A 20,950-nucleotide genomic window follows, 5' to 3' on the forward strand; every position below is an offset into this window, starting at 1 on the left:
GTTTTGCAGTGGTGTGGAAGGGCCAATGGCTACTCCATTATGAACTTGCCACCATTGAAGACATCCAGCAGGTCAGGATGGGGAAATTGGCCGGTGAAGGGCACGAGAGAGTAGAGAGCCCAGGCCAGGATCGGCGGGACTGTTGCCGTTCGGACGAGGCGAAAGAGTGGTTCAGGATCCACGTTGACACCCAGGTGCCGGACCCAGGAGGAAGTCGGCCGTACCGTGGGAGAAGGGAAGGGAAGGGAAAGGGAGGAGAAGGAGAAGGAGGATGAGGGCGAGACGGGAGAGAAGAGAAGATGGAGGAGATGAAAGAGGAGAAGCGGATGACAGCGGGCTAAGAATAACAACAACAGAGGATTCGACGGTCTTAGACCTGCATCGTTAGCGTAGTTTAGCGATGGGGGATGATTTCTTTTCTTATGGATCATTTTCCTGCGTCTTGAGTAATTATGGTTCGGACTATTCTTCCCAGGTACGCATGCTTATTCTATGGTATTCTATTACTCGGTATTCTCCCTGATCTGATAGATGATAATCTTCTAAGTGGAGGAATTTATGGTGAAAGAAAAATCCAAAGGAGAAAACAAAAATGAGCTGACCCGCCTGATTGGCCGCCAAGACGGAGTTTAATGAGCGAGTCTCACCATCATTTCCGCTCATTTCGTGGTCTGGCCGGGCCTTTGATATTATCCAACTCATACTCCGTTCGAACTTGATCAAGTGGTTATGACGAGCATCAATATCAACATCGCAGGCACAGGTACAAGGTTCGTCTCTATCCGCAAGGGATCACTAGTCATGCAGCCATCGGCAAGGAGCCGAAATGACACCTGAGATGAGGATCTCTCCTGTTGCAGAATGATCCCCGCTCCTCATTCCCATCCCGACTGACATGTCTCACTCACATCCGAGCAGTAGAACCCGTACATCTATTGCATCTGCTGTAGAAACGAACCGAACCAAACCCAGTGCCCCAGTGTCCATGCCAAATATGCACAAGCCGCCCTCTCCAGTCCCACCTCCACTCATCCAACGCAAAGGAAACAATCACATAAACAAGAAGCCCGCGTCACGCCCACCGTCAACGCAGCTGATACTATGGGGGGTATTAATAACGGACAGACGGTCATAACCACGCACGCAGCAGCCTAGAAGGTCTCCAGTTCTTCGGCGGCGCCCTCCTCCGCCTCGGCGGGGATCTCAAAGCCTTCCTCCGTCGAGTACAGGATCCCCTGGATGTGCTTGACCAACGAGTCGTCGTCCTTCTCCAGCTCCGGGTCCTGCTCAATCGCGCTCTGCAGCAGCAACTCGATGTCCCGCAGCTTGGCAAAGTAGAAATCGCGCTCCTTCTCCAACCCGGCGATCGCCTCCTTCTGCCCTGCGATCTCCTGCTGCAGCGCCGCAGTGCTGGGCGACACCCCGCCGCCGCCCGCCGCCCGCGGACGAGCCCCCAGCGTCGGGGTCGTGCCCCGTCGTGTCGCGCCAGCCGAGCCGGCTCCCGCGCGCGGCCCTCCAGCCGATACGGGCGCTCCGCCGGAGGCCTTCCGCCGGCTGACCGCGTCGTAGTCGCCGCCGGGGAAGTGCTGGTCCCAGAACTTCTTGGTCCACTGCAGGAACTCCAGGTTGTCTTGCATGCGGCATTTCGAGAGCTGCTGGACGGGGATGGGCTTGTCGACCTGGTGGCGGGCGAACACGTCTGAAAGAAAGGGGGGTTAGAGCCGGTGCGGCGCCGGTGCGGGAGTGCATGGCTTACTCTGGAGGATCTTGAAGTTCTGCAAATAGGCGTATTCGGTGTTCACGTTAAACTTGACCCGGGACATGGGCACGTCCACTATCAGTCCGTTAGCCGTCGAAGCCGATCGGAGGGGTTGCGGGGCGCACTTACTGTATATCGAATCGAAAATCTGGCATAGCGCAGCACTGTCCATTCACGACTTCAGTATGTGTCCATATATAGCATGTGTGGTTGTGTAGCTCTCGCTATCTTTGGCTACCAGGAAACACGCCGACGCCGTAACAAGGGTGGGAAGGATCGAAACGTAGGATCGGACATACCCAGTACCGCACTGCTCAATCTTGGTCAGGTTCAACTGCAGCAGGCTGTTGATCCATGCCAGGAGCTCTTGTCTGTCATTGAACGGAGAATGTCAGTGACTAAGCCTGTTGATGTCCGTCTCCTAGCCGGGGAGGGGGATCCGACGAACCTGGATTCACCCATGGTGGGGTAGTAGATGACGGGTTAAGATACAGGAAGGAGAGGCTGGGAAGAATTGAAAGTAGGGGCGAGATGAGAATGGATGACAGAGAGACCGCAGTCTAAGGACAGGTCAAGAAGGGACTCTTGTTTGTGGTGTGGTGTAGAGAAACGACGACGAGCAGGAGGATTGTTTTGTTGCTGCCACCAAATCCCATGGGTCCGCTTCAGGCACTAGCGCCCCCGGGGACCAATCACAGCCCGCCGCACCACAACCGCCGCGTGCTGCCTCAGGCCATCCAACACTTGGAAGTCATACAGTGCTGTATACCGCAAGAGATTGTATCCAATTCAAGATCGCTAGCCAGTGTATGATATCTACCCAGAACTCCAAGCAAAATGGCTCCCGCTAACTCCAGTCCGATCACTTTTCCGTGCTTCCAAGCCACAAAAACAAGCAAATTCTATAGGATCTCTGTACAAGTTACTCCTCCAACAACTCAATTCCATCCAGGCCATATCCAAAATCCATAATCACGGCGCGGGAGTCCTGGCTGGTGGCCACGATGCGGCGATAATCCGACTTGACACTGAGCATCCAGCTGGTGGTCCAGCCGGGCAGATCAATGGACAGGGCGCCCGTCTGAGAGTCAAACACTTTGACGCTCATGTCATAACTGCCACTGACAATCCGCTGGTTCATACTGTCCAGATGGAGCGACCGGACCAGGCCCACGTGGCCCTTCAGCTCGCTCACCATATCGCCGGTGTTCGCATCAAACTGGTAGATGACTTTGTCATTTCCACCGGTCAGGATGGTCCGCGCATCGTCACTGAACTCAACACAAGCAAGACCCCGATCCTTGCTGGGGAACTCCTTGACGCAGAGCCCAGACGCGATGTTCCACAGCTTCGCAACCCCGTCTCCGCTGGCAGAGACGACCAGGTCACCACGGAGCTGGACGGCGTTGACGGGGCCGCGGTGACCGAGAAGCTTCTTCACCAGTGCGCCGGTGTGTCGATCCCACACACAAATGGTCGTATCCTTGGAGCAGGATACGATATATCGGTCGTCAAAGCAGACATCTAAGACACCCGAACTGTGACCTTCCAGCCGACGGATGGGCTTGTAGTCATTGTGGATGTCCCACACGATGCAGGTGTAGTCCGAGGACCCTGTGACCATGATGTCCTCGTCAAATTGCAGGCAGAGGATCGATGCACTGTGATAATCGGTCGCTTGGTCAACGGGGGTGGTAATCCCCGCGGAGAGTGTGGGCGGAGGACAAATGGTGAGAAAGGGCGGTTTCCCAGACGACTGCTGCGCAGTGTTATTGACCGGTCCAATCCCAGATATATCTGCAGGAGGAGGGCCAATAATTTTGCGACAAGGCCAGGGATAATGAGCATCCCATACTCTAATGGTTCGATCGCGCGAACCGGTAATGATTTTATCCCTTCACGGAGAAAAGTCAGAGGGGGAGGAACAAATTGGGGTTGCATAACATACTCGTCAAACTGGGCACAGTAAACGCTGTCGGTGTGCCCATGCAGATAGATCGCCGCGGCCTTGCCTTCCTTCCACCGATGCTCCAAGGCACGGCGGACTAGGAACATCTTCTTCCAGTCCTGGTTGGGGATACTCTTCCCCAGCCCGGCGGACTGTTTCTTTTTCGAGGACAGTCCGCTGGGCCGATGGTTTCCGTAAGCACGACGGAACACATGTTTCCAGATATGACGTGAGGAGGCCTGCTCCTTCCACGCGCGAGAAACCAGCTCGGACTGGATGAGAGACTGCGGGTCGAGACAGGCAAGGACCTGCGAGACTATCTCGGGGGGGAAGTAGGCCACCGGATCGAGTCTGACCACGGCCAGCTCTGTATCCGACATCTCAGAACGATCCCGCAGGTCAATGCCAATCCCACTCTCCGCATCATGCGCCAGTCGCGGATCCGAAAGTTTTCTCCCATCCCGCTCCATCTTCACCATCTCATTCTGGGCGGCGGCCGCAGCACGCGCTGCGGCTCCGGCGTAAATATCGTTGGGCAAGATGGGCGGCTCCAGGCCATTCCCAGGGATGGGGGCAGGGATGGATGCGGTCGGGGCGTAAAAGCCATGGAGGGCGGAGACACTGTTCAGTGACGGGCGACGGTTGACGCTGCACCAGGTGTTCCTCGCGCGCGGCGCGTTTTCAGGTAGGCCGTCAAGATGGTCGTCCTCCTGACCGTAGGGCAGGTTGTGCTTCGAGGATTTGTGTCGGATAGTCACCGACAGACGACGGCCAAGGGCCCGCAGCCCATCGACGGGGTGACGCAGATTCGAAAAGCTTTTGGCACTCCGCCGTCGGGGGGCGGGATCGGGAAAATGGTTCATGTCTTCTAACACCTGGCCTTCGTCGTGGACGGCATCCATGACGGGCAATGCCGGTAAGGCCGTGTGCTCCATGCTTGCTGGATGGACAGAGGAAGTGGTCGCGGTCCGAGGACGGGTTCGGATCGAGAGAGAGGGACGTCGCGGTGTCATGGCGGATGGATATAACAATAGGAGAAAAAGAAAATTCAATATAAGGAGGGTCTAAGCGGATCGGTTATATAATGACAGGCGAAACTCCCTGTCGGAACGGCTGAGACAGTTCACCCAGGGAGTCCAGCAAGGGAGATAGACTGTGGGAGGTTGGAGGAAGTTTGGGAGGCACCGATAGGCAGGAGAAAGCAGAGTAAGGATGACGGTATGAGGAACGATGGAACTGTACAAGGGAGAGACGGTGAAAGAAGGGAAAGGTGAGCAATGCAAGGAAGAAAGAGAAGAAAAGCAATGACCAAGAAATGCAAACCGACAGAAAGGAAAAAAGAGAGAAAGAAAGGAGAAGGAGGGAATGACAGCAGATGAAGAAGATCAATTGCGGTGTTGAAGTTTCAGGGGAGAAATCCGGCAGATGGCGGGCGGTGAGGATTTGCCTCCACAGAGAAGACTGTACGAAGCAGGAATAATCGATAGAATTTTCCTTTTCGCTAAAATTGAATGCAAACTAAGAATTAAAAATAAAAATGAAACTTTAACAGCCCGATCGGACGCCTGGAATGCCTGGCTGAACGCCTCCCGGTGGCGGAGTTGATTCCCTGGAAGATTCGGCATGGAAAACTTTGACCGTCAGGATTACGGTGGAATTAGTCAGAGATAATGGCAAACTGAGGAAAAAATATCCAACGGTGAACACGTATCCAGCAGCATGGCTACCTAATAAATATCCCAGAATAATAATAGAATCCGTTCAGAATCATGCCTAACAATGTCCATATCAAAAATCCGTCGATCCTTATCCGCATCGCCCTCCCGCCCCCGTGGGGACGTCAATCCTCACGATGTGATCCACTCGTAGAGGAACTTGGGTTATCTGGTCCGGTTAACGGACTCGTTTCCAGTCGTAATTCTTGCTATTAGCCAAATCGAATAGAGGGATTTTCATATACCTAATTAATTCTCCAATTCGACTTCATTTCACCGGACGGAAATCTCTTCCTATACTTTACGCTTGCCTCGGTGCTCTGCCCATCTGGTTGCATACTTTTACTTTAGCACAAACAAAAATGCCACTATGTTTTCATATAATTCTGTAGTATCGGTGGATCGATCTATTCAAAGTACCATGCGTAATCCTAGTCCTTTTTCTCTGTGCTGGGTCCATGGCTCGAGGCAAACGCCCGGGTTTTGGCTGATACAGAAGGTGATGGGTATAAAGAATTCAGTGAAAGGAACAGGCAACGTCAGAGTCAGTATCAGGTAATGGTCATATTGCAAAGAGCGTCATTGAGCGAAAATCAACACAGCAAACATCTAGCGATGTATATATATTCTGCGTCACTGATAGGGCAGAGTGAAGTGCTATGAACGATGTTGATAGGCATAACATAGTTACAATGATCAGCACCAAAGATTTCTCCCGTCACCCCGTTGCTTGGGCTCCTAACAGTGTGGTGTGGCGTTGTCGAAAGCCATCAGGGCGGTTATCTGCAAATCGCTTTACCCGCAGTCTAATGAGGACTCGGGAGTGCGCCAATGAGAACGGCTCTCTGTTCATGATCACGTGACCCAAGCACCTAGTACCTCCTTTACTAGGTACTAGATAGTTGTAGTCCATAGGCACCATTTCGAGGTGCCGGGTTCAGCTTCTGGTGCTTACCAGGCCGTTTGAGTTTCAATAGTTTTCTCTTGTTTCTTTATGTGTTGCGGAGGTTGACAATGAGCTTGCAATGGCTGGTTTGAAGTAGTGGTAAGCCAGCCGTCGGAATGACATATCGTTCTTCGACTCCTCCGCCGGTACATATCGCTTGCAAGGACCAAGGCCATGAACATGGCCATAGCCAATTCGAGCACCAAATACATGGTGACCTCTGTACCAAACATTAGCTCGGTTCCACTTCACGTGTAAAAGCTATCAAGGAATAGAAGGTGAGCTACAGCAGGAGAGAAAATACCAAACAGTCCACTGTGCCAGCGCCCAGGGACCCTAGAGCCTTTAATCTTCTAATAGTTATAGATCTTAAGATGGCTTAGAATGGTAATAAATATCGTTTAGGCTCAATAGCAGGTGGAGTTTGCATTAGATTTGCCATAACTTAATTTTCACTATCTCCTAATGCATTAGGCATGAAGTAACTGATACAGATAGTACTATAAAGAAAACAAAGGATGTAACTAAATCTTTAAAAATAAGCTGAGGAGCAAAAGGTAATTTATCGTAATTACCGGATATACCTAAAGGATTACTAGATCCTACAGTATTATGCATTGCTATTAAGTGCGTAATAATTAAGAATAATGCAAAGAATCCATTTAAAATTGCATTATTTACAGAGAAGCCTCCTCAAACAAATTCAATGATGACTTGACCTATTTAAGGTATAGCACATTAACCTGGTGCCCATAACATTTTCCTTGAACAGCCAAAGAGGGTCTCGGATCTGGCAACGCCACTCCCACAATGAACATACCGGAGAGAACCACGCAACCACAGCAATAGGGGTGAGAAAGGAACATCACATAATAGTCAATTTCAAACCTCACAGGAGACACGGCTCTAACAACTCATTTATAGCAAGCAGTTTACAACTATCTACTGGTCTATTGCAATGTATTGTTTCTGCGTGGATAAACTACTAAGGGAAATCAATTTACCTAATGAACACAGTGTCTCCCCTCACCAGACGGGAGGTCGATAACCTTTGGTCGGATAGAGTCAATATAAGAAGGTCAAGCCTGAACTAGTTACAAGGACTTAGATCGCGATTAATACTCTCGAGGCTGGTAGGTATCATCGAATAAATACACCCGCCTATGGCCACACTCAAAGTATCATTGCGCTAAGGGCGGTCTCTCAGCCCTCCTCGTGTTTATATTACAAAGTGGCAATGGCCATTACAGGGCAGACCCTGTCAGATCTACTTTCGCTAATCGTTGGTTAAGTAGATTACAGACATACCCCATTCCATTCTAAGATTAGTTTGTTAAGGGCCGAGTTTTAGGCAAGGTGACAAAGCGGGGGCTTTGAATTAGTTTTATCATGACACAAGCCTTTTCATGCTGATTGAGCTGAATAGTACCCTAACCTGAACAATACCGGGTGGCGTTATCCAGCTGGTAGAGGCAGCTAGAACTATTCAGCCGTGTTTTCCTTCGTTATATCTGATGCGGAGGTTCTCTAACCATCATGCATGCTAAGAAGCAAATAGGATAGGATTTGGATCCCCCTCTCATCGCTTGTACACATTGCAGTTACTCGTGCGGGGTTCCTGAATTGCGATCAGCGTCATACAGCTATAATAATCCTTCAACGACGCTCAGCTAAATGCAGCTATGTAGGCATACATACGCTTGAGGTGGTACATTTCATCCGATCTAGCTTTCAATGGATGCCAAGAAGCCAATTAAACGGGGCTGAGATCCTTCGCCACTAACTAGCCAATAGTATATGCATTTGCTTTTGTCATAGATCTTCTGTTGTACACTAAATCTCGGGATGGAGATTATGCAGAGTGCTGGTATCTTAATGTGATGATGGTGTATTTACCAATAATATGCATACTCCTAATTGGCCCTAGAGTTTACTTCGTTCTCTATGCAGGGGTCTCCCATATTGAACTGTCTCGCTAGACTGAAAATCACGGAATTGCATTTCGTAATAGATTTTAGGAATAATGTAATGGCATACAGAAGGCTGTGTTTGTCACCCAAGGTCACATGGTGGTAAGGGGGCCGGGATCGCGCAGTATAAAAGGTCCCTAGATCTCCCATGGACTCGAGATACCATCCACCATCCTCCAAACTCTTCATTTAACCCAGATATTTGCCATTCGACACCGTCCTTTCTGATCATAGAGAATCCTTCATCACTCGAACATAGCCATGGATAAGATCACCAGGTGGGTATACTTTCACCAGGAATAGCTTCACGGACAGGAGCAGCACGATCTAACCCCGAGTCTAGTGAGGACCAACTAAACAGCGCCATAGCAAACAACCCATCATTCATCGTCATGTTTACCGCTGAATGGAGCGATGTTGGTAGGCTGACTAAGTCAAAATTTGAGACGTTAGTCCCCCTCTTCCCTCTTAGTTGCACGCGGGATGCGTCCTACGTTACTCGTCCCAATCATTCCTGTGTCATATTAACTGTACGAAAAGAATCGGTGCCAAGTATCCTGCGCTTTATCAAGCCTGGGTTAGCACGGATGACAATCCCGAGCTCGCAGAGAAATGGGGTTTTACTTCTATCCCAGCTACGGTTGGCTACAAGAACGGTACTAAGGTCAATATTTTATCGGTCCCATGATTCTGGACGAGCAAGTCGAAAATTTCATCCAGAAGGTTCTGTGAGGGAACGGTTGAGGACGATTCCTCCCGTTGGTGGTACTGTAGATGGATGGCCGATGATTCTCCTTCGTAATTCACCACTTCTCAAGAAATAGATTAAAGTGACAACGACCGAAGGGAAAGAGGAGCGTCAGGATTGAGAGAGCTGGCGGAAGAGATCATGTTCTAATACGAATCCACACATAAGGGCTTATATACGAGATATTAGTTATTTATCTGAATAAGCGGGATGAAAAGGGCTTAGTTACAGGCGAGTTCTCGGAAAAAAGCCAGGAGTTGCATTCTGCAGAAGGATTGTCTTGAAACCGCTAGTAAGCATCCAGAATCCTCAGCCCACCTAACATGACTAGCAAGAGCGGGGAGAAATATTATAGACCTATTGAATAGTACATATTCTGAAATATGAGGCCATTAAGTGCCTTGGCTTTTTTTGACAGGATACCAGGATGCATCCTCCTCGGCAGTCAGGATGCCGTGCCTGCTGATTGCCACGCTAGGCTACTGTTGATTGTACGGTTAACCAAAATTTCGGCTAGGTCTATGGAGTCCTATGGTATATTTTGCACTTCATAATATTTCAGATCTGCAATAAAAGCCTGCCGTTCTCGCCGTCGGACGATGTTTTTTGGCCATCAACCCATAACACGTGATCCGGTACAATGGCTAAGTATATCTATGGGGATTTATGACCACGCTCTTGGACGCTGACTGGATGGTCTTACCCTTTTTTATCTTTCAATAAAGCCGTATTTTCTGCTTTGCTACTATGGTTGTCGTTACTATCTGTTTATGTTCTTTGAGACCCTGCTGCAGGGTCCATGAATTAACTTCCCGATCCCCGTAATCAGTGTGATCTCTAATTAGACGATCACAAATGATTTAAATATAGATGGAAGTATATATATATATATATATATATTTATAACCGTTAAGAAAGTACAACGATGAGCACGGGGAGAATTATAGCTCTCCAACGGGAAAATTGGTTTGTGTCATCTGGAGAGCCCGTCTGCATCTAACAGCATGGGCAAGCGACTCCAACACTTCAACTGTGGTTTCCCACCCAATACAAGCATCGGTAATGCTAACTCCCATTTTTAGTCCAGACACACCGTCAGGGGAAATTTTCTGATTTCCCTCGATAATATTGCTCTCGAGCATAACCCCAACAATAGCAGTCTCTCCAGCCGCAATCTGATTGCCAATATTGTTGACAACGACAGGTTGATTCTGATAGTTCTTTTGTGAGTTACCATGTGAGCAGTCGACCATCAAAATTTCCCGCTGTTTCTCTCTCCTGAGTATGTCTCGAGCAGCCTTGATGTTCTCGCGACTGTAATTTGGTCCTTGACTACCGCCTCGCAAGATAACGAAACCATGCTCATTACCCACAGTTTTAGCGACAGCAGCTAGTCCATGCTTCGTGACCCCCAAGAAGGTATGTGGGTGCTGGGCAGCATGGACAGCATCAATAGCAACTCCCAGGCTGCCATCGGTGCTGTTTTTATACCCCACCGGGAAACTTAGGCCGGACGCGAGTTCTCGGTGTAATTGGGACTCGACTGTACGGGCACCAATGGCACCCAACGAGATAAAGTCTGCCAAAAACTGAGGACAGATAGTATCTAGCATTTCGCTCGCTATAGGCAAGCCAAGGGATGTGATATCAGAGCATAGCTGGCGAGACAACCGCAACCCCTTGTTGATATCATATGATCCGTTCACATCAGGGTCACTAATCAAACCCTTCCAGCCTACTGTTGTGCGAGGCTTTTCAAAATAAGCCCGCATTATAATACAGAGGTCTGCTGAGAGGCTGTCCGAAAGCTCGCGTAGTCGTACAGCGAATTCTAGTGCCGACTGAGGGTCATGTATGGAGCAAGGTCCCACGATGACGAGGAGACGATCATCTTGTTGATCAATGATATCAATCACTTGCTTGCGGCCTGAGCGAACGACATTAAGGGAGGATGTAAACTGATGGTATGCCTGGTGAGCGAGGCTTATCTTGGTCTTGCAGGCAGAAAAGAAGGGAAACCTACGGCGGGTACCTCCTGCTGTAGAAGCAGAGGGGTGAGTAGCGGTTCGTAGCCGAGGACTAATGGGTCCAATTAGTACTATGAGAAGACAGGGAAAAAAAAAAAAAAGAGAAGAAAAGAAAATATGTCTCATACCGCGAGTATCCTCGCTGACATTCACAGTCCTTAGAAGAGGCATACCGAAGACCCGAAGGAGGATGAGAACCGTAGGAATGTAAAGGTCTTGGGTGATGGGCCGGAATTGGGTTGCTAGAATTTGGAAGTCATGTAGACAAGTCGAAGAACCACGTTATATAACTCCGAACTTTCTGTCTTGCTTCCAACTCATATGGGATGATCGGACCATGCTTACCATTCTCAACAAAGGTACCGCTTAGCTTCAGAGTACTGGAAGACTTCAACATAGTATTCACATTTCACAAGCATCCGGCCCCCAAATTGAGCCCCATAGAAGAGCACATGGATGTGCTTGCGTCCGGATGTCGATGGAGTCATCTAGATCCATTATCGTTAGTCCTTCCGGCGCTACCATCAGTTTGTGACCATTGCCCAGCGAGCAAAAGCCAACAGGTCATTCCCAATGTCTACCCATAGACGGCGGAATTAAATGCCAGGTCCTTACGTGAGATCTAATGCATGGTGCATTCGTCCACTAGTACGAAGTTGTATAGTTGATCAAGGCAGTCCACAGCTTTGCGCATGCTACAAACGTGCACAGTAGGACCTTTGCACGGTCTAGAACCATTCATTCTTAGACAATAAATGTCTAGATTTTCAAAATACACCAGTGTATAGGCCAATTCAACACCTACCCAACACCCATACCCTCCTTGCACATGCAGCTAACAGTAACAGAAGCTATAAACTGTTTAACCCACATGGTTCCATTGCAATCGTCACTCGGGGGCCGTCTTAACCCACTATGAGTGCACCAAACCTTAGAATCATGCATTCCACCCTTGCAACTATGCGGGAAAGCCCTTGTTTCCCGGTTACGGATCTTCCATTATGAGCGTCTTCGATACCAGAGACGGAGGTTCTCCGAATGTTGGCTGTGACCTATGTCAATGACATTACCCGAGCTCTCCACAGGCTGGCGAAGGAACGTGTTCCTGCCATTGTTGAAAATCACCATTGTTAGCCACATAATTGAAGCCAACAATGTATCCACAGTGTGAACATCTGTACACGCGTAAACTGCAAAGATGCAGCTCTGCTTCCCACAGCGAGCAGTTACGCCGACTCTACCCGTCTATGTACAAATTTCCTGCTTCTGATGTCGCCACTGAGGTTCCTGTCATCCAGGAACGGCCCGCATATGTGGGCCCAACGGTTCCTGTAGGATTTAACTCCACAGGGAGCCGCAATGTTGCAGCACTGCCCTCTACTTCCACCAAATAATGTGTCTCTGATTGCTGACATTTTATGGACACGTCATGAGTAATTGCGCTGTGTGTACGCTTGTGTCAATCGTATGTGGATAAGGAGGGTCTAATGGTTTCAGAAACTGAGTAGCCATCGGCATTTTACGGTCACCAGGCCCGCATCGTTATTAATGTGGATTGCGGCTGAATTTGCGGTTAAAGAGACTGGGAAAAAGCTTTCCCATAACCATCGATCCGCGAGGGTCCCGGAAACGAGAAAGAGGAAGCGGTTCCTAGTAAACTACTAACTTCTGTTGATACTCAGGTTAGACCAACTAATGTGACCGATTAATAAATGATTTCTTATTATGCACCAAAAATTGCGTAGTTACACGCGATAGGCCACTTCAAGATTGTAGAACGGGCCGCCCAAGCATCAGCTTTATACAGAAATGTCAATTGACGTTTTGACAATAAGCCTAGTCTTCCCAAGTAGTCACCAGATATCCACAAGTTCCCATGTACCCTGAGATGTCAGGGTGCTGTCCTCCTTGTCCCCTTGGATTATGCTGAGCAGAGTTACTTTGTACCGTTTGGCTGAGGGAGGACCTGCTTTGGTTTGGGAGGCGCAACCCAGAAGCTGGGGTAGCGGCGCTGAATATTGTTGATGATGAGGGCCACCACAAGGAGCAGAGCCGAGGACAGAAGAACCACCGGCAAATAATACCACGATAGCCTCCATACAGCATCATCGGTAGCAGGCAGAAGTGCTGTAGCACCAGCTGGGGGGTGGGTTGTTTCTGTGATGTCCATAACAACAATTGCGACTGCAGAGGAGAGGCTGGCGGCGAGCCAGCGCAGTGATTTGAACTTCGCTTCATCCGGCATCAGACTGAACAGCTTGGTAATACATACGCCAACCAATGCGCTGAGGAAGTGACCGAATACTAGAGCACGGGGCTGTGCCAGCGGACTTTCGACGGCACAATATACGAGAACCGCGGATGCGCCCTATAAACAGTATGTTAATAGCGGAAACAAAGTCATAAGAAGCGCGAAAACCAACATAGGAAGCGATAATTCCAGGCACACCACGACTGGCAAAGTAGTCAGAGTAATTGAAGATGGCCTGTACAACACAAAGCCCACAGAAGGCTGCAATGAATGACCACGCCCATCGCAGATACGGAGGAAGCGGCTTCGCGGGACCGTTTGGGCGATATCCCAGCCAGTGGCTAAGCCACCATGGAAGACGGGCAAGGACTTCTTGTTCTGACATTTAGGTAGAGTGAAGGAGCAAGAATGTGGTGAGCAGTGCGGAGCCGGTGTCAGGAAGGAGACAAGTTGTTCGCTATAGAAATCGGTTTAGAAATAACTCAGGTAGTTGTTCAGAGATTTTCCTCGGCAAATTATGGACTCTTAGTTTTCCCGGCGAAGTGACAGTCTGAATCTAGCACGCAATCGAATAAGTAAGCTACTATAAGCACTAGAGATTATGGGGAGAAATCATCTCCTTGCTTGGGTAGAGGATCGACGCCAATACTCCCCTCTAGTCCTCTATGCAGAGGCCACAATGCAGAGGCCGCAAGCGACCCACAGGGCTTCTCCTTGTCCGTAGTGCATACACATATCTGCTGGTCAACCGACCGTTAAATTTTTGCGCATAAAATTCATGGGGCTACAGAATTGTCGAGCTTTAATCCCCATAGTCCGCATAGATGAAGCCAGTGTCTGGGCTTTGAGCTTATGAACCGTTATATCTCGGAAAACCGGATACTCTAATAGAGATCCACTAAAAGTCTCGGCAAAGCTTGACTAGCCCCTTCGCTTTACACTAAGCATGCATGGGTACGTACATACTGTGTGGTTCGCCTAGTTTGTTTGCGGCCCGAGATTGACAGGCGGGGGCCACCGGGGAATGAAGGAAGCTTCCCCGAGATTTAGCTAGCGATGATCATGAATATCCCGTTAGCCGCATCCCGTCAGCGGTTATACACGGACCTTTGCCCATGGTTTCCCGATCATTGTCTCTGTCGTTGTCCGAGAGCCTCAATCACCATCGATGGGAGTCGATCAAACTCTTCCTGCGTTGAGTTGCCCCCGAGGAGCACGAGAACGTGTGAATTTCGCCCCCAATGATTGCGTGTACTGCGCTAGACGTTGGCTCTGTTTATACTCATTACATGTGATACGACTAGAAACTATAGCAATTGCTGGTATTACCAAGCTGCTTTGACCTAACAGCTAGAGGAGCCATGAAGGATCGTGATTACATTTTTGGATTGAAAATGGAGGCAATGCCGGTGAGAGCTGAGGTATAAAGCCAGTCGTCTCTCTCGGTGATGAAGGACCCTCGGTATGAAACATTTCATCCCGCTTTGGTGTTGTAAACAGTCGTCAGACATCATGTCAAGCACATACAATATCAGCGAAGCCTCTTTGGTGGGCCTTCCTCAAGTTACGGTCTCTCCTCTCCTGCTTTCTATGTCCTTGGAGTCAGGAACATGGCCGCCATCCTTGTGGATTTCCACTGGGATAATTGGTATCATTCTTTATCTCTTACTCGGCCGGACATGGAGGGATAGGAATGGGAACAAGATCCCCAAGGGTCCTCGCGGAGTTCCCATTCTAGGTGGGTTACCGTCATGTCTGATGTAGACTACAAACTAATTCCTATCTTCCAGGGTCGTTTCCGTTTCTGACAAGATATCCTGAGCTCACGTTAGACTACTGGGCTCGAAAATTTGGAGAGTTGTATTCGATATGGCTAGGAAATCAGCTCTTTGTAATCGTCTCAGACCCCACCATTGCCAAGGACCTTATGGTCACCAATGGATCAGTGTTTTCCTCAAGGAAAGAGATGTATATCAAGTCTCAGACCGTGTTTGCGGGTAGAGGCATCACCGCTACTCCATACAACGACCGCTGGTACGTACTTGCAAACGACCGGTTTGCTGCTCGTCTCTGACCACATGGCTAGGCGTAAGCATCGCCGGATAGCAACTACCTGGCTGAACCAGCGGGCTGTGGATATGTACTCTGACACACTTGACCGTGAGTCAATGTCTTTGGTCAAGGCCCTGTTCGATGAGAGCAAAGGAGGTTTGATCCCTGTCAACCCGCAGGTATGTCAATCGGCATCTGTCATACCAATACGAAACTCACATGGTTACCTAGCCACATGCTGGCCGCTGCTCACTCAATAACATGACGACAATTACCTTTGGATTTCGGACTGACAGTATTAACCACCCTCTTGTTAAGCGTGCTTTGAAGCTAAGTCGGGAATTCATGTCAGTATAGCGGACCTAAACCCAATTGCCTCATTGGAAACTGACAGCTACATGTAGGAACTGCACCGGTCCAATGAGCAATTTGGTCGACTTCATTCCTTTGCTTCAGTACCTGCCAAGTCCGATGCATAGACGTGGCGAGCAGCTGCATCGCGGACTGGTTGAAACCTACGGAGGCTTCATCAAAGATACCGAACGGAAAGTGAGGATGGGAGAGAAGGTCCCTGACTGTCTTGCTAAGACAATGGCCGAGTTACGCGAAAAGGAGCAACTTGACGACCTCGACATGGCGATCCTCGCCTCTGCTTTCATGATTGGCGGCGTCGAAACGGTATGTATTGGCAAAACCTCTAAAGCGAATGATTCTTAACCAAGTCACATAGACGGCTGCCATAATGCAATGGTTCTCTGCTTTAATCCCTGCCTACCCAGAGATCCAGAAAAAAGCCCAGGCGGAGCTCGACTCTGTGGTCGGACGTGACCGGCTTCCTACTGTCGAGGATGAGAAGGACCTTCCTTACTGCCACGCGATCATCAAGGAGGTCGAGCGTGTTCATAATCCATTCTGGCTGGGAACTCCACACGTGTCCAGTGAAGACTTTGTCTATCGTGGCCAGTACATTCCCAAAGATACTGTCGTTGTGCTCAACACTTGGACCATGCACCATGATCCTGCCCGTCACTCTAACCCTGAAACATTCGATGTGAGCATTTCCGCCGCAGACCCTCCCCAATAATTGTGGACGCTAACGACCCAACAGCCAGAACGATACATAAACGATCCTCTCACCTCCGCAGAGAGCGCGAATATCAGCAATCCGTTGGAACGCGATCATTGGATGTTTGGTGCCGGGTAAGTAGCCAGCTTTTTGGACACAGGAAATAACTGATTTTCTCCAGTCGTCGTATCTGCCCTGGAATGCTGGTAGCTGAGCGTGAAATTTGGCTGACCATCTCTCGCATGCTCTGGGCATTTGACATGCATGAAATTCCTGAGGAGCCCATTGACCTGAAGGAGTACGATGGTCTCTCTGGCCGCTCGCCTGTGCCGTTCCGTATCCGGCTCACACCACGCCACGCTAATGTGGCTAAGGTGCTTGAAGGGATTGAGCATTAACGGGGGATAAACGGTGAAAGGTATTGTCCGTTGTTAGGTGACGTTCCAGCCAAATGAAGTGGTGTATATTGGGCAAATACGTGCAGCGGTGATACTTTCGTTTTCCAATGTCCTTCAATAGAGGTAGATATAGTCTATCCGTACTATTTCCCGTTTATATCTACACAACATGCTTGATTTTCAAGCGGTTATTTACCAGGGCCTACAATTTCCTCAACGACAAATTAACGCAGGGCTCTCCAGGTGCCATTCCTGAGTGTTTTACTACTCCCAAGTAGCGACACCTGCTTTTGAAGCCAGAAGCCAAGATAATAAGTGTCAACTCTCCGCCGACCGTCAACGAAACGCGCATGAACTACGGAAAACCATGGCATTCATGAGACCTTATCCATAGGACTGGAGAACAAGGCAGGGTATACCTAGATACCAAGGATAAGGAAGCATGGGATAGCTACTCCGCGCGTAGTCCCCGCTTTGAGGACCTTGATGACTATGGAGTACACGAATATAAAACCCGGCAGGCTCATCATATATTAATAAAACTCCTCTTAACCAAACACCTTGTCATAACCCGTCAAGGTAAACCGGTAGTGCACATCTCCCTTCTTCATCCGCTCCATGGCAGTCTTGAGGCCTTCCTCTCCGATCTGCAACTCCTCCACCCACCCCTTCAGGCCCTTGTCGGCCGCGAGCTGGAGCATCTCCAGCATCTCGCGCCGGCTACCGAGGTGACTCGCGCCGATCAGCACGCCGTTGGCGATCAGGTTCTGTGCCTTGATGAGCTGGCCCTCCTCCTCAGGCAAACCAACGCTGATCCACCGGCCATGCACGTCCATCATGGACAGGTACTTGGCCAGGTCAAAGCCCTTGGATGAGTTGGCGCAGTTGATGATGATATCAAACGAGCACAGGTGCTCCTTCTCCCAGCCAGGCTCAGCGGTCGCGATGTATCCGTCAGCACCCAGCTTGCGCGCATCGGCCTCCTTCGCGCGCGACCGCGAGATGGCCCACGTCTCAGCCCCGAGCGCCTTCGCAAACATCACGCCAAAGTGTCCGATGCCGCCCAGTCCGACAATGCCGACCTTCTTGCCCGGCCCGCAGCCGTTGCGCACCAGCGGCGAGTACGCCGTCAGCCCCGCGCACAGCATCGGCGCCACCAGCTTCGTCTCCAACTGCTCGGGGATCGGGAACACCCAGCGCTCGTTCGTCCGTACGTGCGACGAGTACCCGCCTTGGCTGATAATACCCGTGTCTGGCCACTCCGCCCCGTATGTGTCGATCATCAGGTGCGGACAGTAGGTCTCGTTCTCGTTCTTGCATTGCTTGCACTCGCCGCAGGAGTACGACTGTGCGCCGACGCCGACGCGCTGGCCTTCCTGGACGAGCGTCACTTTGGGGCCGACGCGGATGGCGCGACCGATGATTTCTGCCGACGTTTAGCTTCGTGGTTCTCGATGCGTTGCTGTCGGGTGGGTTGCTTACCGTGTCCCACGCAGAGGGGGAACTTTTGATCGCCCCAGCCGCCTGTTTGCGTTAGTTTGACAATGTGGGAGTAGTGAGGAGAAGGACATACCGCTGATGGTGTGCACGTCACTCCCGCAGATACCGCAGGCCTCGATCTTGATGTCGACGTCTGTTGGGGTTAGTTGTGCCCGGTGCGTGCCACGAGCTGGACGTACCATAGTCGCCGAAAGGCTTCAGTTTGAACTATCCGCTGTCAGAAAAGTTCCCGAATGACAGACGCAGGACACTCACAAACCGCTTGTGGAAGGTGGTCCAGGTGGCCGGGCTGTCGACCTGGAAACCCTCAGCTTCTTCGGGGTAAGGCATGATGACTTGCTTGACGATGAATGTAGTGCAGGGAGGCGAAAAATATACGAGACGGAAGGACAAGACCAACCCCTCCCTGGACGAGGGGCGATCTTTATACTAGTCATTACAGCACTACTGGTTGTCGGCATAGGCCGTGAACCACGACTTCTGGCGGGCCCTGCGCATAGTGGTCTTGTCCCGAGTACGAGATGGCTCAGGATTCTTGAGGTGATGTTCCTATGCCTAGATACTTACCTCTATCTACCACAGGACCTGCTCCTACGGTGATAGTCAATGAGGCTGTCCTGCAGAACATATTCTACTACTAATCATATACGGCGTACACACCCAGCACCAGCACTTCCCAGCAGCTTCAGCCTTCAGCTTCGTCTACAGGCAAAGTTATGTACAAAAACCCTTATCGTCCGAGAGTCATCAAAGATTCTCCACCTATCGGCGTGCGCCATGAAAACGTGGGGGTTCGGGGCATTTGTCTCCGGGCTTCGCGGGGCATTCGGTGCGCGGGGCATTCGGCGGGATTACCCCGAGCAGCCCGAGCTCTACGAGTATCCACATGCAAAATGGATTTGGAAGGAATTCATTTCCAGCATTGCATTACACGTCACAGCTATAAGATACTCAAGAACATGGAAACCAATTATTCATGAACCATATCTAAGCAATATCCGGAAGAGTCTTTTCCACCTCCATCGCATCTTTGATCTTATCGGCAATAGCCTGCGCCTGAGACTCGTTCAGGCGTCCCAATGGCCGACGCGGGTACCCACCATAACCGTAGTAGCTCTGAATGGCGCTCTTGGTGCCGGGGATGGCGGCCTTGGTAAGCACCCAATCGGCAGAGCTAAGGAGTTGCTGCACCTCCATGGCCTCAGTGAAGCGGCCGGCGCTCCAGAGGGTGAAGATCTGCACGCACAGACGGGGGAGCACGTTGGCGCCGCCAGCAAGGATGGCCGAGCCGCCCGATGCCAGGGTCTGCAGGGAGAAGTCGGCGATGCCGCCGAAGGCGACGTAGGGGTGGGTGGCGGAGGGCTTGGGGGAGGCGGAGGAGCGGGCAGGGGCGAGTGGGGAGGACGGGGTGATGGCGTTGAGGGCGGTGGCGACCCGGGTCAGCTTGCCAGTGTTGGCGCAGGTGAACTTGGTGCCGACGATGTTGGGGTGCTGGGAGATGCGGATGATGAGGTCGGAGTCCATGTCGATGCCGGCCACGGCGCCCGGGTAGTTGTACAGGATGACGGGGATGGGGGAGCCGTCGGCCACCGCGGTGAAGAATTCGTACAGCGTGTCGTCGTTGCCCACCGCGTAGCGGTAGTAGCTGGGCGGGACAATGAGGGCATACTCGGCACCGGCCGCCTGCGCCTCCTGGCACAGCTCAATCGTGCCCCGGATGCTCTGCTCGCTGCAGCCGGCGATGACGGGCACGTTGGCGAACCCGGCGTCCACCAGCGCAGTGCGCGTCTCCCGGATGACCGTCTGGCGTTCGGCGCGGGTGAGATGCACGGCTTCGCCGTTCGATCCCATGCAGGTGAGTCCGACCAGACCCGCCTTGGCCAGACGGACGGCATGACGACGGATGGTGGGGACGTCCAGGTCTTCAGTGTCGGGGTTGAAGAAAGTCATGGTGGGAGCGTAGACTCCGGGACGAAGAGGGGTAGGAGAAGACATGCTGCGTGGGTCGTGGTTAGCGATATCAGAATGTAATGAAGTATAGAAGTATGACTTACATGGATGTGGTGAGGGGAGTAGGATGTCAGGTTTTGGTAGGTTTATGGAGGATGATGTAGCGAATTCCGGGCGAGGCAGCATATAAGAGGCGCCATAACTGCCTGCCAGTCTACCCCCACACTCTCAGGCTATTCTCTCCGCATGAGATAATAGGATTGTTAATAATTAAACTGCTGCTCCATCAACTACTCTGAATTAGACGGATTTCTCTCCACCAACACCGGAAGTAGTTTTTCCACCAATCAGCAGCCGTCGGGTATAGAGCTGCCGTTTTGGGATTGGCTTATCAGTTGCCGACGATATACTATGAAACTGCCCTGGGTACGAGTAGATCAATTTCATGCCGATGCAAATGGGATATGTGGTATATAGCTACCAGTAAAATGCATTGATATAGGACATTTTTCAACTAGGCTTTCGCCGGACCATTAGAACGGTAGATGTACTCAGCAATGGACACCTCACCAATCAGGCTACTGCGGACTGTCGGCGACTGACATCCCAAACAGGAAATG

At 50.7% G+C, this 20,950-nt stretch overlaps 8 protein-coding genes across 8 annotated transcripts; 2 read left to right on the forward strand and 6 right to left on the reverse strand.

Annotated features, from left to right (window-relative positions):
• Positions 1 to 791: 791 nt before the first annotated feature.
• Positions 792 to 2,317, reverse strand: eb1 (microtubule-binding protein BIM1). Its single transcript, XM_073697205.1, has 5 exons — positions 2,208 to 2,317; positions 2,059 to 2,130; positions 1,889 to 1,923; positions 1,757 to 1,834; positions 792 to 1,699 (listed from the first exon to the last, which is right to left on the reverse strand). Exons 1-5 carry the CDS (start codon positions 2,219 to 2,221, stop codon positions 1,152 to 1,154), a joined length of 747 nt encoding a protein of 248 aa, XP_073551916.1. The 5' UTR covers positions 2,222 to 2,317; the 3' UTR covers positions 792 to 1,151.
• A 139-nt stretch (positions 2,318 to 2,456) lies between these two features.
• Positions 2,457 to 4,906, reverse strand: BDV59DRAFT_85298 (F-box/WD repeat-containing protein). The gene is made up of 2 exons (XM_073697207.1): positions 3,708 to 4,906; positions 2,457 to 3,654 (listed from the first exon to the last, which is right to left on the reverse strand). Exons 1-2 carry the CDS (start codon positions 4,718 to 4,720, stop codon positions 2,682 to 2,684), a joined length of 1,986 nt encoding a protein of 661 aa, XP_073551917.1. The 5' UTR covers positions 4,721 to 4,906; the 3' UTR covers positions 2,457 to 2,681.
• A 3,606-nt stretch (positions 4,907 to 8,512) lies between these two features.
• Positions 8,513 to 9,258, forward strand: BDV59DRAFT_169925 (thioredoxin family protein). The gene is made up of 3 exons (XM_073688331.1): positions 8,513 to 8,616; positions 8,682 to 8,786; positions 8,879 to 9,258. Exons 1-3 carry the CDS (start codon positions 8,600 to 8,602, stop codon positions 9,024 to 9,026), a joined length of 270 nt encoding a protein of 89 aa, XP_073551918.1. The 5' UTR covers positions 8,513 to 8,599; the 3' UTR covers positions 9,027 to 9,258.
• Positions 9,259 to 10,027: 769 nt separating this feature from the next.
• Positions 10,028 to 11,284, reverse strand: BDV59DRAFT_190945 (3-deoxy-7-phosphoheptulonate synthase; the record flags this gene model as incomplete). The annotated part of the gene is made up of 3 exons (XM_073691831.1): positions 10,028 to 11,044; positions 11,110 to 11,165; positions 11,242 to 11,284. The coding sequence occupies 3 exons, from the start codon at positions 11,282 to 11,284 to the stop codon at positions 10,028 to 10,030; spliced, it is 1,116 nt and encodes a 371-aa protein (XP_073551919.1).
• A 1,765-nt stretch (positions 11,285 to 13,049) lies between these two features.
• BDV59DRAFT_198578 (HPP family protein) lies at positions 13,050 to 13,749 on the reverse strand (the record flags this gene model as incomplete). The annotated part of the gene is made up of 2 exons (XM_073693180.1): positions 13,050 to 13,481; positions 13,537 to 13,749. 2 exons carry the CDS (start codon positions 13,747 to 13,749, stop codon positions 13,050 to 13,052), a joined length of 645 nt encoding a protein of 214 aa, XP_073551920.1.
• A 1,127-nt stretch (positions 13,750 to 14,876) lies between these two features.
• Positions 14,877 to 16,880, forward strand: BDV59DRAFT_209515 (cytochrome P450; the record flags this gene model as incomplete). Its single annotated transcript, XM_073695401.1, has 8 exons — positions 14,877 to 15,102; positions 15,155 to 15,398; positions 15,451 to 15,595; positions 15,648 to 15,763; positions 15,821 to 16,094; positions 16,147 to 16,467; positions 16,525 to 16,616; positions 16,664 to 16,880. The coding sequence occupies 8 exons, from the start codon at positions 14,877 to 14,879 to the stop codon at positions 16,878 to 16,880; spliced, it is 1,635 nt and encodes a 544-aa protein (XP_073551921.1).
• A 548-nt stretch (positions 16,881 to 17,428) lies between these two features.
• On the reverse strand, positions 17,429 to 18,710 carry BDV59DRAFT_190947 (NAD(P)-dependent alcohol dehydrogenase; the record flags this gene model as incomplete). Its single annotated transcript, XM_073691832.1, has 5 exons — positions 17,429 to 18,306; positions 18,363 to 18,404; positions 18,454 to 18,513; positions 18,560 to 18,587; positions 18,636 to 18,710. 5 exons carry the CDS (start codon positions 18,708 to 18,710, stop codon positions 17,429 to 17,431), a joined length of 1,083 nt encoding a protein of 360 aa, XP_073551922.1.
• A 657-nt stretch (positions 18,711 to 19,367) lies between these two features.
• BDV59DRAFT_190948 (dihydrodipicolinate synthase family protein) lies at positions 19,368 to 20,375 on the reverse strand (the record flags this gene model as incomplete). Its single annotated transcript, XM_073691833.1, has 1 exon — positions 19,368 to 20,375. One exon carries the CDS (start codon positions 20,373 to 20,375, stop codon positions 19,368 to 19,370), a length of 1,008 nt encoding a protein of 335 aa, XP_073551923.1.
• Positions 20,376 to 20,950: the final 575 nt, after the last annotated feature.

This window comes from Aspergillus ambiguus (genome assembly GCF_047715705.1).
Source record: "Aspergillus ambiguus strain CBS 117.58 unplaced genomic scaffold BDV59scaffold_3, whole genome shotgun sequence".
NCBI lineage: Eukaryota > Fungi > Ascomycota > Eurotiomycetes > Eurotiales > Aspergillaceae > Aspergillus > Aspergillus ambiguus.

Excerpts from the sequence above, each read along its gene's own strand:
- eb1 (XM_073697205.1), bottom strand. Across the intron at positions 1,924-2,058 it reads ATTGAGCAGTGCGGTACTGG|TGCTGCGCTATGCCAGATTT; the intron begins GTATGTCCGATC and ends GTGAATGGACAG. Across the intron at positions 1,700-1,756 it reads GAACTTCAAGATCCTCCAGA|ACGTGTTCGCCCGCCACCAG; the intron begins GTAAGCCATGCA and ends CCTTTCTTTCAG.
- BDV59DRAFT_169925 (XM_073688331.1), top strand. Across the intron at positions 8,787-8,878 it reads ACTAAGTCAAAATTTGAGAC|AATCGGTGCCAAGTATCCTG; the intron begins GTTAGTCCCCCT and ends CTGTACGAAAAG.
- BDV59DRAFT_85298 (XM_073697207.1), bottom strand. The coding sequence starts at position 4,720 with ATGACACCGCGACGTCCCTCTCTCTCGATCCGAACCCGTCCTCGGACC. Across the intron at positions 3,655-3,707 it reads TACTGTGCCCAGTTTGACGA|GGATAAAATCATTACCGGTT; the intron begins GTATGTTATGCA and ends TTCTCCGTGAAG.